Source organism: Magnolia sinica, chromosome 1, assembly GCF_029962835.1.
Source record: "Magnolia sinica isolate HGM2019 chromosome 1, MsV1, whole genome shotgun sequence".
NCBI classification, from domain to species: Eukaryota; Viridiplantae; Streptophyta; class Magnoliopsida; order Magnoliales; family Magnoliaceae; genus Magnolia; species Magnolia sinica.
This window is the reverse complement of record NC_080573.1, coordinates 36,496,151-36,512,431: the sequence shown is the minus strand read 5'-3', so window position 1 is coordinate 36,512,431 and position 16,281 is coordinate 36,496,151. Positions and strand designations below refer to the sequence as shown.

The 16,281-nt window shown below is 39.6% G+C and overlaps 1 protein-coding gene across 17 annotated transcripts in view; it reads left to right on the top strand.

Moving 5' to 3' along the window:
• The window catches only part of LOC131245698 (uncharacterized), a 127,052-nt gene that overhangs the window by 47,234 nt on the left and 63,537 nt on the right, over positions 1-16,281 (top strand). For 16 of the 17 annotated variants that reach the window (XM_058245402.1, XM_058245416.1, XM_058245409.1 and 13 more), the window contains one exon: positions 3,740-3,823. The exons of the other annotated variant lie outside the window; for it this stretch is intronic. In XM_058245402.1, coding sequence (XP_058101385.1) covers positions 3,740-3,823 — 84 coding nt within the window. The remainder of the gene's footprint in view (positions 1-3,739; positions 3,824-16,281) is intronic. 17 annotated transcript variants of the gene reach the window in all.

Genomic DNA, 16,281 nt, shown 5'->3' with positions numbered 1-16,281 from the left:
CCACCTGTGTCCAAAAACTTTGCGAAAAGATCGTTTGTTGAACCGGTTTCCATTCAGCCTTCTTTGATCAAAGCCCACTTGAACTACAAAGCTTCTAAGTTCTGATTTTTTTTTTTTTTATACATATATTTTACATATAATCTTTGTAGTGTTAAAAAAACTGTGGCGAAATGGGTGACTGTTGGACGTAGCAAGTTACTCCCAATGTGTTTTCTCATTCGACTGAGAAGAAGGGCGTGTTTGTACATAAAGACCGTGATTCTTCTAAACCGTTATGTTGAGCTCGTAAACTTCTCACGCTGCTGTTCATCTTTATGTTGAGCTCGTAAACTTTCCCTCATCGCAATTGTCATGTCCTTATCTGAGTCCTCCCTTGACTCAATATCCTCATCTGCCCACTGCATAGGAATACCAAACACTTTTGCTCTACATGTATCAAGCATAACTTCTTCTTCTCCCTCATCGCTTTTTAACCTTAGAGATTTCTTTTAAGTTTTTTTTTTTTTCTCATCTCCTCCCTTCTCGAGGGATACTTCCGCACCTAGACACTTGTCCCTTTTGATGGGCCAAGTGTTTGTTTTAATCAGGTTTGGCCCCGCTCACGCTGCTGTTGCAATACTTACACATAATTTGATATTTACGCCCATGTATCCTTCCCTATGCTTTCACCCCACATCTACGTTCTCATTTCCAGCAATTTTTAATTTTTCCGAACTCGAAGTCAAGGAAGTCTTCAACTGCCAAATCCAAGGACCAACCCAACAAATACAACATTAGCAGACAAGTCCACACTCCACAACAAGTACCCACTGGCCACTGCAAAAACACCAAAATAAAGAGAGAGTGTTACAAATTTGCATAATAATTAATGAACGAAGAAACTAACACATAATTAAAACAATAATTTTTAATTTTAATAATGTAAAAAAAAAACAGCAAAAAATTTCAAAAAGAAAAATAGTTGGTAGATTAAATCCATCATTCGTATTATTTCCCTAATTTTTTTTTTTTAGAAAACAAAAATCAGAAAATGCCCAAAAATTAACCAGAAAATAGAAAAAAATGATGAAAAACAACAATTTAATCACCCGAAATCTGTAGATGTATAGTTTTACAAAATTAATCATGCATTAAAGGTTGCATTTGAAAGAAAAAGAATTCTGAAAAATCCAATAGTTTTTCGATTTTCCCCAAATCGGTTCTGGGGCTTCGATTTCAACAAAAAAAAAAAACCCCCCAAAAAAATGTTTAAATGTGGTGTAGATCTGATAAAAAATGCCTCCTCTGTGCATGAGCCTTGGCTGCATTTGAAAAAAGTAAGAAAAAAAAAAAATGAAGTCCAGAAAAATCAACCGAAATTACAAAAAATAAAAAAACCCAAATCTCTGATAAGATCTTGTGTAAATCTGATCGGAAATGCCCCCTTCTATCATTATATTAAATATGTTACAAATGTTTTTATGGAAATCCAGAAAAATTGACCGAAAAAAATCCCAAACCTTCAATCAGGTCTGGTGTAGATCTGATCAGAAATGGCCCCCCCCCCCCAATGCATGATCTATCATTACATTTGAATAAATAAATAAAAAACATTTCTAGAAAATCCAGAAAATTCGAGCGTAAATACCAACCCCCTCCAGGGGAAAAAAGAAACCCAAATTGGTTGGCAAATCTAGAATAGTTTGATAGATCTAGGCTTAAAATGATGATTCAAATAGATTTCAAGAAGAATAAACAAAAAATGAAGATTTTTTTTTATTTTTATTTTTATTTTTTTACCTTGTCTTGCTTTTTTTTTTTTTCTCAAAATCGGGTCCCAAGGCTTCAATTCTTCATATCCACTCGAAATCGGTTGTTTTAATCCTCGAAATTGCTGTAAATCTTTTGAAAACTCCCCGAAATTCGTCTATGGAGGAGGTTTGAAGCAAAACATACGAGAGGAAGGAGAGAGAGTAGAAGAGATGAAGGAGATAGAGATCGAAAGAAGGGAGACCCGTATTGGTCTGACTGATATAGGTATAAAATTTCAGTGCCGATACAATACGATATGGACTGATACAGGTTGGAATTTTATAACGGGCCGGTACGACCCCTTATTGCGTATCGTATTGAACTGATACTGATACGATTCAACCAATATGATGCAAATGTTCTAATCAATGGTTAGTCCCATCAAGTGAGTTGAGAGGGATGGGCAATCAAAGGTGCCTCTACACCACATCAATGCTTAGACCTCTATATTATACTCAATGGAGACTGTCTATTCCCTAACTGCTAATCAGACAGTTAGGATCATCCAGTTGAAGTGATTTGAGAGGGATGGGCAATCAATGTTGCGCCACACTTGATGAATGGTCCACATGAATGTTTAGACCTCTCCAGTACACTCAATATGGACTGTCCATTTCCCAACCACTAATTGGCTAGTTAGGTCATCTTATCAAAGAAATTTGAGAGAGCTTGGCAGTCGAGGATGTGTCCCACTTGATGCACAATCTATATCAATGGCAAGATTTTTTCTAGTGTAATGATTATGAATTGTCCATTCCTTATCTTGATCGGATGGCTAGGAGCAACCAATCAAAGTGATTTGAGAAGGATGAGCAATCAAGGGTGGGCTTCACATGATGGATACAAACAGATTATACTCATTTTCTTGAAGACATTCTTTGAACAAATTTAGATTTACTTGGAAAAGATAGACCAAAAACACAAACATAGGTAAGCGACTTACATAGGAAAAATAGAATGAAAATACAACATGGCAATCTGCTTGCATGGTGAAGACTTTCACTGAACAGGTACTTTCATAGTAAAATATTTTACTATGATGGCATTCACATATGTAAATGCTGTGCAGACAACAATCCAGATTCCTGTGTGTTTTTGACTCTGGAGCTTATAAGCTCATCTGTAGATGCATCATCGACTGACTTGTATTCAACTTCATAGCCTCACAGTTCTCTGGTTCATTCTCCTCCAAAAGATAAGACATCTGTTTCTCGCAATATAGATTCATGAAATAAATCTCCTCGTGTCCTCATCTCCCCCACAGTCAGCACCTGAATAAGCCTGAATATTTAAGATTTGACACTGAAAGAAACAAATACCAACTTTCCTTGATATTGGAGGAGAGGAGGAGAAGAAGAGAGAGTTGGAAGCCCATAAGGAGCCCGTTCATTACCTCTCTAAGTGGTCTGTGTATCCCTTTTAACATAATGCAACATGGGATCCTGAAATCCCTTAATTAGTGAGAAGACCAAATGCAGTACAAGAGAAAACAGAGGTAAAACAACATGGGTTTTAGTGTCCTGTCTTAACAGTTTGTGTATTAAACTGATCCATGCAATGTTCGTAGTGTTGATGCTAGATTATATATGAAGAGAAATATTTTCAAGCTACATTTATAAAATTGAAGTAATAAAAAGCTCACAAGAAGAAAGATAAGGAGGATTTATTTGAATACTCATGTAGGCACATGTATAGGTATGCCAGAACATGGAGAGTGGTTATAATTGTCTTGCACAAGCAAAGAAAATCCAGTTCAATCATACCCTTTCATTGGTGCTTGTTGAACATGTTCAGAAGCTTGCAATCTGCAAGCAGTAAGCTTCTCAAGGACTTATGCAGATATTTTTTGCTGAACAAATTTAATGCACATACATACCGTCGCTCATAAATCTATGGTTATAAATTACCAAGTAAAAAGTTTTCTTATTTCTTCTTTTCAATTTATTAGAGTGCAGAGAGATGGAGAAGCCTTACCAAGGACGCTGCTCTTCAAAATTTTGAAGTACATGCTTTTCGTGCTGCCTTTCAGATGGTGGGATAGTTTTCTATGTTAATCACACAGTTAAATTTGCAGTCCTTTAGTTCCATTATTTGTTTGATTTCTGTCATTTCTGCTTTGCATTGGTGAAGTTCATGTCATGGAGGAACAGAAAAATGTGAAACAACACAGGTTCTAGTACGTAAAGCTCTACAACTTTATAGACATTTATCATATAGTTGTTTTGCATAAGAGTTTCTGATGTGAACTTAAAAGAAACTGATTTTGTTGAGAATATATGGAGGGAAGCGGATATTACACTACAACTCACCATCATGTGTAGCATCTTTAGCTTCAAAGTTCCCCCTTTTTTGCATCAGTCTTCTTTGTTCTTTCCTTATGTCCTTCCCTATTGCTCTGGACCATGCTTGCACCAGTGAGACCTAGATGCCCTTTCCACGTCTCTAGTTCCTCTTGTCCTAGTGTTGTAAATTTTCGCATTCTTAACAGAATTTAAAGTTCTCGGTTAAAAGGAAGAACCATGCTCTGCCAATCCATGATATGGGCTAGCTAAATGATGGGGTAAATAAGGATGAAATTGAATCTAATGACATTAGGGAATACATACCAATTCTGAAGATAAATATGCACCTCTCAATGCTCCAATCTGATGCAATCTGGGCCCTGTTCCCATGTGTATATTGGAGGTCCAAAGTGAAACCGGCATGATCATGTGTGAGCCCCATGTGCTCACATGCGTGGTGGATCTCGTGACATGTCAGCTAGTCATTGAGTAGCTAATGAAATTCCCTGAAGTACCCTTATGAACTGATTGTGAATTTGTCCATAAGCAAGGGATTTTTGGAATTTCCTCTCATATCATACTCTCTTTATGTTGTGAAGGTTACATAAAGCCATATGGGGTGTTTAACCCTCTCTTTCTTATGCTATATTGAATAAAAGTCAAATTTGAAGCTTTTTTTGTTGCTTCTATTGGTAGAGAAGGGGTCAAGTGTCATTAGTTTCAAACTAGTGGATTGTGGGGATCTCTCCCACAATCTTAATATTCTCTTCTCTGCTATAGCTGTTTCTACAACACTTTTCAGATGCGGATCTGACAAAGTTGCAATTTTGATTGGCTCAGCAAATATCTGTTGCATCAATTTTTGCTATCAGATCAAGTTCTGCTCTCAACATCCAAATCTCTTCTTCCTTTTTCTTCTTTCTTTTGCGTCCTAAAATACTAAGCCTCATATCCATTCTAGCTGCTACCCTCCAATAACCATAGCCTTTGTAAAAATTCAAAACCTCACCGGCACTTTCTACCCCCAAAAACCATAGCCTTTGTGCTAGCTTCATCCTTAATTAAACCCACCCTAGAACCTTAGATCTGTCTCTTATCCTAACCATACATGTTCAACTTAGATCCACATCAGGCTCCCTATAAATTTTTACATCCTAACCATAAACCTAAAAACCCTAGATCTACTTCTCCAAAAGCCAAATCAGCCCTCTACCACTTTAACATCTCAGCCATATTGATGCAGGACCGATGCATGAAGAAAAGAGATGACGGTGTGGGATAGATAGAGACCTCACACCTCTGTGGATGAAGATTAGCCTCACACCAATCTCTCTTCCAAATCACATGGAATATCTTTAAATCCCTTTTAGAACAGATAGAAGAAAGAGCTTTTCTTTTCTTTTATATATATATATATATGTATATATATATATATATATATGTGTGTGTGTGTGTGTGTGTATATATATATATATATGTATGTATGTATCACAAAAACCTAATGGGAGAGAGGTCACACGCTCCCCTCTTTTTATAGATCCAAGAAGTTTGAAAAATTACAATAATCTCCGTCTTGTAAATGTTAACGTAAATAGCCTTGGTCTAAATAAAATCAACTAAAAACACTCATAATGTATCCGAATATAAAATAATAAAAAACTAAATCCTAAAAGATGATAAAGTCTAAAATTGATGTGGACAATCCATGATCAATGGCTCGATCATATAATCCATGCGATCCAATGGCCCGATCATCGTGTCCCTCTAATCCAACAGTCTGGATCACTCCATAAAGTAGCCCATGTGCATCTTCCTGGTGTGGGGTCTTCCAGATGCTCTCACATGCACATGAGGTCTTCAACACGCTCATAGGTACTCGCTTAGCCACAGGGAAATCGGTGCGGCCCGGCTCCTCTGATACGTACGCAAGGGCGTACGTGACGTGATGTTCTCATCAACTCTCCTCGGTCGAGAAGAGTTCGCCTCTAGTGGACTAAAACTCCTGTAGCGCTCTAAAATGTCTGGTTGTAAATGTTGTAGCTCGTCCTCTGTAATCCACGTACTATCTGAAATCGGCCTGTGCTTCCACATAGTGAGGAATTTCTGAAATCCCCCATGTTGAGTAGAAACTGCTTGTGCATCCAATATGTCTTCTATCTGTTCGCTTCGAACAAGAAAGGAGGGTAAATGAGGTAATGGCTCGGATGATTGGTCAGGTAGGGTAGGGGTGTATATCGAGCTGAACTGAGTCGAGTTGGCCTCAGCTCGACTCGGCTTGGCCACTGGCTGACCTCAGCTTAAACTCGCTCGGCTCGGTCCTCGAGCCTGACTGGCCAGCTTGGCTCGGTTTAGTCAGTAGCTCGGGCTAGCTCGGGCCGAGTTCGAGCTAAGATCGAGCTGAGTTCGCCATTGAGGCATTTCCACAAACACCTGGAATGCACCTTCAAAATCTCTCTGTATCACATACAGAAGCAATGGTTTTACAGGTATTTTATCAAACACCTTCTAAGCAACATAAAAACCTAGAAAAATCAAGAAAAAAGGGTATTTGTTTCATGTACATACCTTCCTTGCCACCAGCCACACTCAAGAAATGATGTCTTCTACCAAGACATTCACCGAGCAGGCAGAAGCCCTTTTGAAGGAAGCTATTCCAGAACATATAGAACTGTTTCTACTTCAGGAACAAACATAAAGAAATTGATCACTCTTAATACAAGAGGACTCATTGATAAATGTCTCCGATTCGAATCATTCAAAATATGTTTCTTAGCATAGCAATCTACACAAATAGATGGAAATAAATTGCGTCCAATCACCAGCCACATTTCGTTGAGTCATTTTATCAAACACTTGGTGAGCAACATCAATGGCAAAGTAACCGAGTCACCGAACTGGTTCGATCCGAGTTTGATTCGAGCTGGATTCGATCTAAGTCGAGTTGAGTTGGGGCTTGCTCGAACTCGGCTCGAACTCATTTTCGAGCTAAAAAAATCAGCTTGACTCGGCTCGAACTCATTTTCGAGCTAAAAAAATCAGCTTGACTCGGCTCGAACTCAACTTCGAACCGAGTCGAATCTAGCTTTTTCGAGTCGAGTCGAGCGAGCTAACCGAGCTAGCTCCGTTCGTGTACACCCCTAGGTAGGGGCCATGGGTTTGGGACTTGGTCAGAGTCTGTGGGAGGGTCTATGGACAGATCAACAGGCGAGGTAGCAAGACCCTTGTATTGTACTAGATCTTCCACATTAAAAGTAGAACTAATTCCCATGGTAGGTGGAAGGTCTACTACATATGCATTAGGACCTAGTTTCTGCATTATTTTGTATGGTCTTGCGCTATGCCCTTGTAACTTTTTAACGACCCCATGTGGGAACTGTTCAGGCCTCATATGAACCATGACATAATCTCCTACTTGGAATTCATGAAACTGGTGACGAGAATTAGTAAATGCTTTGTATTTTTCATTACTTACATTAATTCGCTTCTTGATCTCATTATGCAACTCATGTATAGGATGTGCAAACTCATGTGCAGACTCAGATGACCTATGGGACAGACATAGGTATGAGATATACAGGTTTCTTAGGTTTGTAGCCATGCACAACCTCAAATGGACTCATGCCTATGGACCTAATGGTGGAACTATTATATGCTCACTTGGCTATAGGCAAAACGGTATCCCAAGTTCGGACGTGATCACCCACAAGGTATCTAAGCAGATTTCTAAGACTCCTATTGACAACTTCAGTCTGACCGTCTGTTTGAGGGTGATAGGCAGATGAAAATTGAAGTCTTGTCCCCATTATGTGCCATAGTGTCTTCCAAAAATAGCTCATAAAGCGTACATCATGATCAGACACTATAGTCTTAGGTAGACCATGTAAACGCACTTCCTCAAAGAAAAGCTTGGCCACATTGGAGGCGTCTGAGGTTTTTGAGCACAGAATGAAATGGCCATTTTGGAAAAAACAGTCCACAACCACAAATACGGAATCATGTTTCTTAATGGTTTTCGGTAAGCCCAATATAAAATCCATACTAATGTCCTGCGACGGAGCATGGGATAATAGCAAAGGCGTATATAATCCTATATTTTGCTTCCTCTGCTTTGCCACTTGACAAGTCCTGCACTGCCCAACAATCTTGGCTACATCTCGCTTGAGACTTGACCAATAAAATCTATCCTCCACAAGGGCAATGGTCTTGTCCCTTCCCAAATGACCGGCTACCCCTCTTACATGAATTTCCCAAACTAGGAAATCACGGATGAAGGTACGGGAAATGCAGAGTTAGTCACCTTTAAATAGGAACTCATCGATGATGACAAACCCGCGACTGTCGGTTGACTGACCATCTCGTAATGACGCATACAAATCTCCAAAGTCTGGGCATGTAGGATACTCATCTCTCAGCCTATCAAACCCAATCACTTCCATCCTCATACTTTGGAGAAGTGTCACCCGACGACTAAGAGCATCAACCGGTTTTTTCTCGACCCTAGCCTTATGTTTAAGAACGAAAGAGTATTCCTGAAGAAATTGGATCCATTTAGCATGCCTAGGGTTTAGTTTCTTCTGGGAAATGAGGTTACGTCAGGCCTCATGGTCAGAGAACAAGACAAATTCTTGTAGTAATAAATAATGCCGCCAATGGCGCAAGGATTGGACGACCGCATAAAACTCTGTCATAGTTGGAATACCATTGCTTTGCCTCATTCAACTTCTCACTAAAATAAGCAACGGGGTGCCCTTCCTGACTGAGCATGCCACCTATACCTACCCCAGATGCATCACAAGCGACCTCAAAGACTTTAGAAAAGTCTAGAAGGTGCATGATGGGGGCTTCACTCATCTTGCCCATAATCTCCTCAAATGCTTTATCGGCAGCTTTAGTCCATACAAACTCCCATTTCATGATGCAATCCGTGATGGGAGCCATGATGGAGCTAAATCCTCTGATGAACTGCCTATAAAAAGTTGCTAAGCCATGAAAGCTTCACACCTTGTGAATATTGTGCGGTTCAAGCCACTCAACTATGGCCCTGACTTTCTCGGGGTCTGCTCTCATGTCCTCAGATGATACGATGAACCCTAAGAAGATAACGCTTTTTGACATAAATGTGCACTTATTAAGGTTGGTGTATAACTTTTCAGTTATGAGGACCCCACAAACTTGCCTCAGATGGTGGAGATGTTGTTCCTTTGATGTGCTATAGATAAGAATGTCATCAAAATACACCACAAGGAACTTACCCATAAAGGGTCTCAACACCTGGGTTATCACTCTCATAAATGTGCTCGGGGCATTAGTCAAGCCGAAGGGTATGACTAGCCATTCGTATAGCCCATCTTTCGTCTCGAAGGTTTTCTTCCACTCATCTCCTGAGTGTATATGTATTTGGCGATACCTGCTCTTGAGGTCAATCTTCAAAAAAATGGCACCCGCCATCATGTCTAACATATCATCAAGATGCGGTATGGGAACCTGGTATTTGACTATGATTTTGTTGATGGATTTACTGTCCACACACATGCGCTACGTGCCATCTTTCTTGGGTGAGAGAAGTGCTGGCACAGCACACGGACTCACACTCTCCTGAATGAAATCCTTTTTGAGGAGCTCATCTACTTGCCTCTTCAACTCGGCATGCTCTGTAGGGTTCATTTGATAATGAGGAAGGTTTGGTAGAGTCAACCCAGGGACAAGATCAATGACATGTTGGATGTCCCTCATGGGTGGAAGCTCATCTGGTAAGTCCTCTGGAAATACATCGTGAAACTCATCCATAATCGGCTTCACCTCAAGGGGTCCCTCTACACTAACCTCAGGCGTAACTTCTCTCACCACTAAGGCATATACCATCAAACCCACCGTAGTCTCTCTCTCAAACTCCTTGGTGTTGATAACATGGAGAGACTTAGGTTAGGATTTCCTCATATCCCTTGGGTTGCCTGACTTCCCCTCAGTTTTCTTCTCCGCATTGCTTTTTTGTGGGAGAGGAACCAGAGATATCCTTTCACATCGTGGTCAAATAGCCAAGGCCGTCCCAAAATGATGTGTCCAACATCTATAGGCAAGACGTCGCACCACAACGAATCTGAGTAGGATCCAAAATTAATGGGCACGGGACATTGCTAGGTAACATGCATGGAAGATGCATCCACCCATGGCCATGACACTTTACAGGGTTGAGGGTGCGGTTCAGGTTTCAAACCCAAACGGGACAAAGTATTAGTGGAGACCACATTGGTATAACTACCACTATTAACGATCACCTTGCAATTATTCTATTCACATTTTGCATAGGTGTAAAATATCGTAGTCCGACGCTAATCATCATTCTCCTTAGCATTGGTTAAGGCGCACATGACTACTGCAAATGGTGTAGTCTCTTCTTCTTCTACTTCCTCATCACTAGCACCATTGATATTGGGTTGATAAACTTCTTCAAAATCGCCCTGTTCATCTCCTTGTTCCTCACCATCATCAATCACTAAGGTCTTGTTCCTTTCTTTCGAGGGACATTAATGCGCGAAGTAGCCAACTTCATGGCAATTGTAGCAACGCATTTGCTATCCTCCCCTAGAGTTAGCACTTGCTATTCCTTTTCCTTTGACATCTCTAGGGTTGGACTGGGAACCAATTTGGGTTTGGACTGACTCCCCATGTTAGGCTTAGGCCCATGAGGGTAAGTCTTGACACTTGGATCCCTAGGTTCATAACACCTACCAACCGGTGCTTTGAGATAGCTTTCGATGTCTTGCACCACATGGTACATGTGCTTCAATGTGCCAACGTCACAAGGATAAAGTTCTCATTGGATCTCAAATCAGAGGTCCATCTTGAATCTGGATACTAACCATCGAGTCCTCAATGTCACATCGCATCATATACTCGAACCTAGCGATGTAATCCGGCAGAGTCATGGATCCCTGGCGTAAGGCCTACCACTGGTTTATGAGCCTTTGACGATAAGAAAGAGGGAGATACTTTTCTTGAAGGACCTCTTTCATCTCAGCCTAGTGCGCAACTGGAAGTTCTCCTCTCCTTTTAATTTTACACTCCATATTGGTCCAAAAAGGTTTGGCTTGGCCCACCAACTTCATCTTGACAAATCTCACTCGATGGGCATCAGACATATCATACCACTCAAACTAGTGGTCAATGTCTGCCACCCAATCAAGGAATGTTTTGGGGTCCAAGCGACCATCAAAACCGGGGGTCTTAACTTTCACACATTTCATGACTTGTGCATCTGGATCATAACTGATGCAGGACGATCTAAACTAGAATGCACGTGTGAGCACAAAAATTATCCGGCGAAATAAACTAAGTAAATCAATTGAAATATTCAATATTCCACATCATAGTAAAGATAATAACAAAGGAAACATGCAATGGTTGCAGACCATCATCACAATCCGGCGGTGCCGTATTCAAATCATGCGAGGATTGGATCCCGCGAAGGATGGGACCTCCCGATCTTGCATGGTTTCAATCCAACAATCAATGCAACTTCTCTAGTTCAGGAAATCAAATGATTTCTGGAATAGGGACGACTGGAAAATTTGAGAGGGTTGGGATCAATTCTCAGATTTTTAGGGTTAATAGCAATTAAAGAATACTAGGCATAGAAAGAGAAGAAGGTTGGAGGGCTAGAAATAGAATTTAGAAGAAGAGAAGAGATTAGGGGAAGAGAAGAAATTACCACAGAGAGAGGGGAAGGAGGCACCAAGCTTTCATTAAAAAAACATTATTAGGTTTAGAGTAGAAAACACCCTATTTATAAAATTTGGATTTAAAAGAAAATGACTAAACTACCCCTATAACAAAGGAAAAAAAAAAGTGCAAAACAAAGATTTCTAAAATAAAAAATAAAAAATCCCACGTAACTTATCAGTCTTCTAACTCATCCTACACGTGTGTCCTCCTAATGTGGGGCCTTCAATTAATCCAGAGACACGTATAAGATCTTTAAAATCCTCCTTGGTTGTGCCACGAACCATCTTCGAGCCATAAAGATGTATTCGTTGGCCGCCTTCGTCTTTGATAAACTTTGAAGGGTCTGATGTCCTCATCAATAATGGTCATAATGCTCCTCACGTGATGGCAGCACGTGTGCTCGACCACGACCAACGCCTTGGCCATGACCACGCTCCTGCCTATCAACTTGATCTTTAGCTTGAGGTTGAATGTCTTCCCCGGTGTCGGGGTTTTGCCTGTAAGGAGGCCTGAAGTTGATTGACGTGCGCATTGGTCGCAGTTAATTGTGTGGTAGTAGTTTTATTGTGCGCTTCAATGGTCGTTAGACGGTTATTGATAGCATTAAGGGCCTCAACAATCTGCTTTAGATTTGTTATGGGTTGTAGACCAAAATCACGTCTTGAATGAGTGGGCATATACAAGGAGACTCCAGGTCCTAGGACATTGATAAAACTAACTTAGAGATCAAGCTGGACACACTAACCAGAAATTTCAACAAGTTACTATCCTCAAATATTATGTTGAAAATTCAGTAGGGTAGTAATCTGGGGTTGCCAAACTAAAAAATCAGCAATGTGATACCCTGAGATTACTATGCTGAAATTTCAGCAATGGTATAAGTGGAAAGGCTAGCTGAAAATTCAGCAATATGATACTCCAAAAATAAAAATAAAAATCAGCAATATGATCCTATATGTAATGAATGTTCTACCAACCCTAGATGTGACTCTAACCTAGATGCAACACAAAAATCTTATATGGTCTAGATCTATATGAGGACTCAAAAAAACTAGGAAAATGGGTTAACTAAACCCAACAAAATGTCCCCTTCGCAGAGCCGGTCAAGCTTACTTACGCTAAAACTGTGCTCTGATACCAAATTTGATGCAGGACCGATGCATGAACCAAATAACATGTGAGATCAAGTAGCCGAATTAAGATATTTAACAAAAAAACACAAACATCGCTATGATAATCACAAATATTATGAAAATCAAAAGAACATCATGTATAATCCTAGCCTAAGTTACTAGCATCGTAACACAAGATCATTAAATATAAAAGAAACTAGGATCTAATGGATATAGGGACATCCAATTAGCATAGAGTTTAGTCTATTTCAAAGCAAAAGACCTAATACAACCTAGAGTAAAATTAAGATTTAGGTAATTTAGGAAAGTAGGAAAGTTAGGGATTTTAGGTTTAAAGTTAGGGTTTTGGGGATGAAAGAAAGGGGTTTTAATATAATGATGATGGAAAACCAAAGGGGCAAGATGAGATTCACATGTGTGGCCATACGGTTATGCATGTGGCATGGGGTGGATGGGTTTAGGTCGGTTATGGTTTGGATTGTGGACAGGTATGAGAAAGTTGTGTTTGGGAGAAGACGAAGATCTGGGATGAGAGAATGAAGAACCTGAAGAAAATATTTGGATGGGGGAGAAAAGAGATGACGGTGTGGGATAGATGGAGACCTCACACCTCCATGGATGAAGATTAGCCTCACACCAATCTCTCTTCCAAATCACAAGGAATATCTTTAAATCCCTTGAAGATAGAAGAAGAAAGCAAGAGCTTTTCTCTCTCTCTCTCTCTCTCTCTCTCTCTCTCTTTATTTTTTTATTTTTATTTTTAAATCACAAAAACCTAATGGGAGAGAGGTCACACGCCCCCCTCTTTTTATAGATCCAAGAAGTTTGAAAAATTACAATAATCCCCTGTCTTGTAAATTTTAACAAAAATAGCCCTAGTCTAAATAAAATCAACTAAAAACACTCATAAAGAAAGCAAGAGCTTCTCTCTCTCTCTCTCTCTCTCTCTCTCTCTCTTTATTTTTTTATTTTTATTTTTAAATCACAAAAACCTAATGGGAGAGAGGTCACACGCCCCCCTCTTTTTATAGATCCAAGAAGTTTGAAAAATTACAATAATCCCCATATTGTAAATTTTAACAGAAATAGCCCTAGTCTAAATAAAATCAACTAAAAACACTCATAATGTGTCTGAATATAAAAAATCAAAAACTAAATCCTAAAAGATGATAAAGTCTAAAACTGATGTGGACAATCCACGATCAATGGCCCGATCATATGATCCATGTGATCCAATGGCCCGATCGTCGCGTCCTTCCAATCCAATGATTTGGGTCACTCTATAAAGCAACCCATGTGCATCTTCCCAATGTGGGGTGCTCGCACATGCACATGGGGTTTTCAACATGCTCACGAGTACTCCCCTAGCCACAGGGAAAGCAGTGCGGCCTGCCTCCTCTGATACGTACACAAGGGCATATGTGATGTGATGTCTTCATCACATATAAGCTCAAATATTATCTCTACACCCAAAAAAAAAAAAAAAAAAAAAGCCCCTACATCCCATCTGTAGTCTAAAGCCTTAGACTTGCATCCTGAAACCCAAAACTGCCCTTTATCTCCGAACCATATGAGCATTGAGCCATAGACCTCTCCAATTCCTTATAGTCAAGCTACTCGATCTGTCATTATACTCCAGAAGTAGAAAGAATGACAATTCCATTCCACCTAAAATCCTAGGAATTTGTTCATAGTTGGAATTTTTACATTCCTAAACCTAAATCAACCCCTTATACGCCAAACATACAACTCCAGATGCTTAGATCTAGCTAAGAAAAAAAGGGACCTCAAATCAGACCCTAGAACCAGAAATCAGCCCCTAAAAGCAAGGTCAAATTCCATTTATAGCTGAGATTGATCAATCATACCCTTCCAAGGGGGATTAACATGTTTCACCAATCACTGCTTATCTACATATGTGATTGAGTGGAATTATTCTTTCAAGGATGGTCAATGTGTTGCCCCTTTGATCAAATAGAATTGGAAGGGGATGACCCAAGGGTATTGGAAGAGCTTGAAAAATCTTCCCCACACACCCACAAAGGAGCAACCCATGAAAAGATGGTCCATCGACTCAACATCCTGGAGATGCATGATGTATAGTAGAATGCCAAAAACCAATACTTTTGAGGATATGAAAGAGCTTGTTCTTTCTAATACAAATAATATCTCCATTTCTGCCTTGTGGGGTCATTTGGCAATGTGGATTTGAGTTCATTTGGAATCCAAAAGTCGCTTGGCAGCATGGAGTCGGGAGGTATTTTAAATACATAGTTTTGCTGTGTTCTGAAATCTCTTTATTTTGTTGTGATTTGGAATCAAATGTCTTTTTTGGCTCATTTTTAAAGGCAGGAGAGTCGCATGTGTCACAAACGCGTCGCTAGGCTACTATTCTATTGTACATGTGACACACTGATGATACCCCAAAACAATCAAATTGTTGGCTGCATCTCTAAAATTACATCAATAGAATGATCTGAACAGTCCAAACATTGGCCATGTTAATCAATGGTTAAAAAACTTTGGTGAGTTGATCATTTGTGATTCTATGCTTGTGGCCCACCCAAGGCTCATAATTTCATCATTTTTGGGCAAAAGTATATATTTCAATGGGCTTATTATAATAATCAAGGGGCTTATTATGATAATTCTGTCAAATATCACATACGTATACTAATTAGGGATATTAAAGTTGATTTAGTAATCAAATTCGAATTCCTGTAAATGTACTCCAAAATTTCAATGCATTGCTAATTTTGGATTCCAGTGCATTCCGATTTCAAGTTGCCAAACACAACTAAGGATTGAAAATCACCTTTATTTGAGATTTTGGAATCCAATGCATTCCAAATATAAGCTCCCAAATAAGCCCTTACTACTAGGTCTAGGAATTTCAAAACCAAAAATAATTTCTCTGCTCGTCAAATGGCCGTTTGCCAAACGTAGCCTAAACCCTTGTTCCTTGAATGTTAATTGCCTGGGTCTCTGGCTCTAGTGCTACTCTTGGAAATCATGGCTTTATTATAAACGAGATCAAAGCCGTAGTGTTATCTTCTCACGTTTCTTTTGGGCATGCATCTAGGTAAGTGGATATTGATAAAAAATTGTCTACTAAAGTAAATTACTCAATGAATGTGTTAGTTAAGGGGTCTCTAACAAGGTGTTCCATAATGGTGGCCGTAACGGCTACCATCGTTACCATTATGATATGGGCTGTAACGGCCATTATGGCCTTTAAAAAAAAAGGTTTTTGGAAGAAAACTTGTATTGGCCCTGTAACCGACTGTACGGGTATTTTTTTTCTTCCATAATGGCCATTATGGTTGTTACAAACCTGTACGTGTAATGGTTGC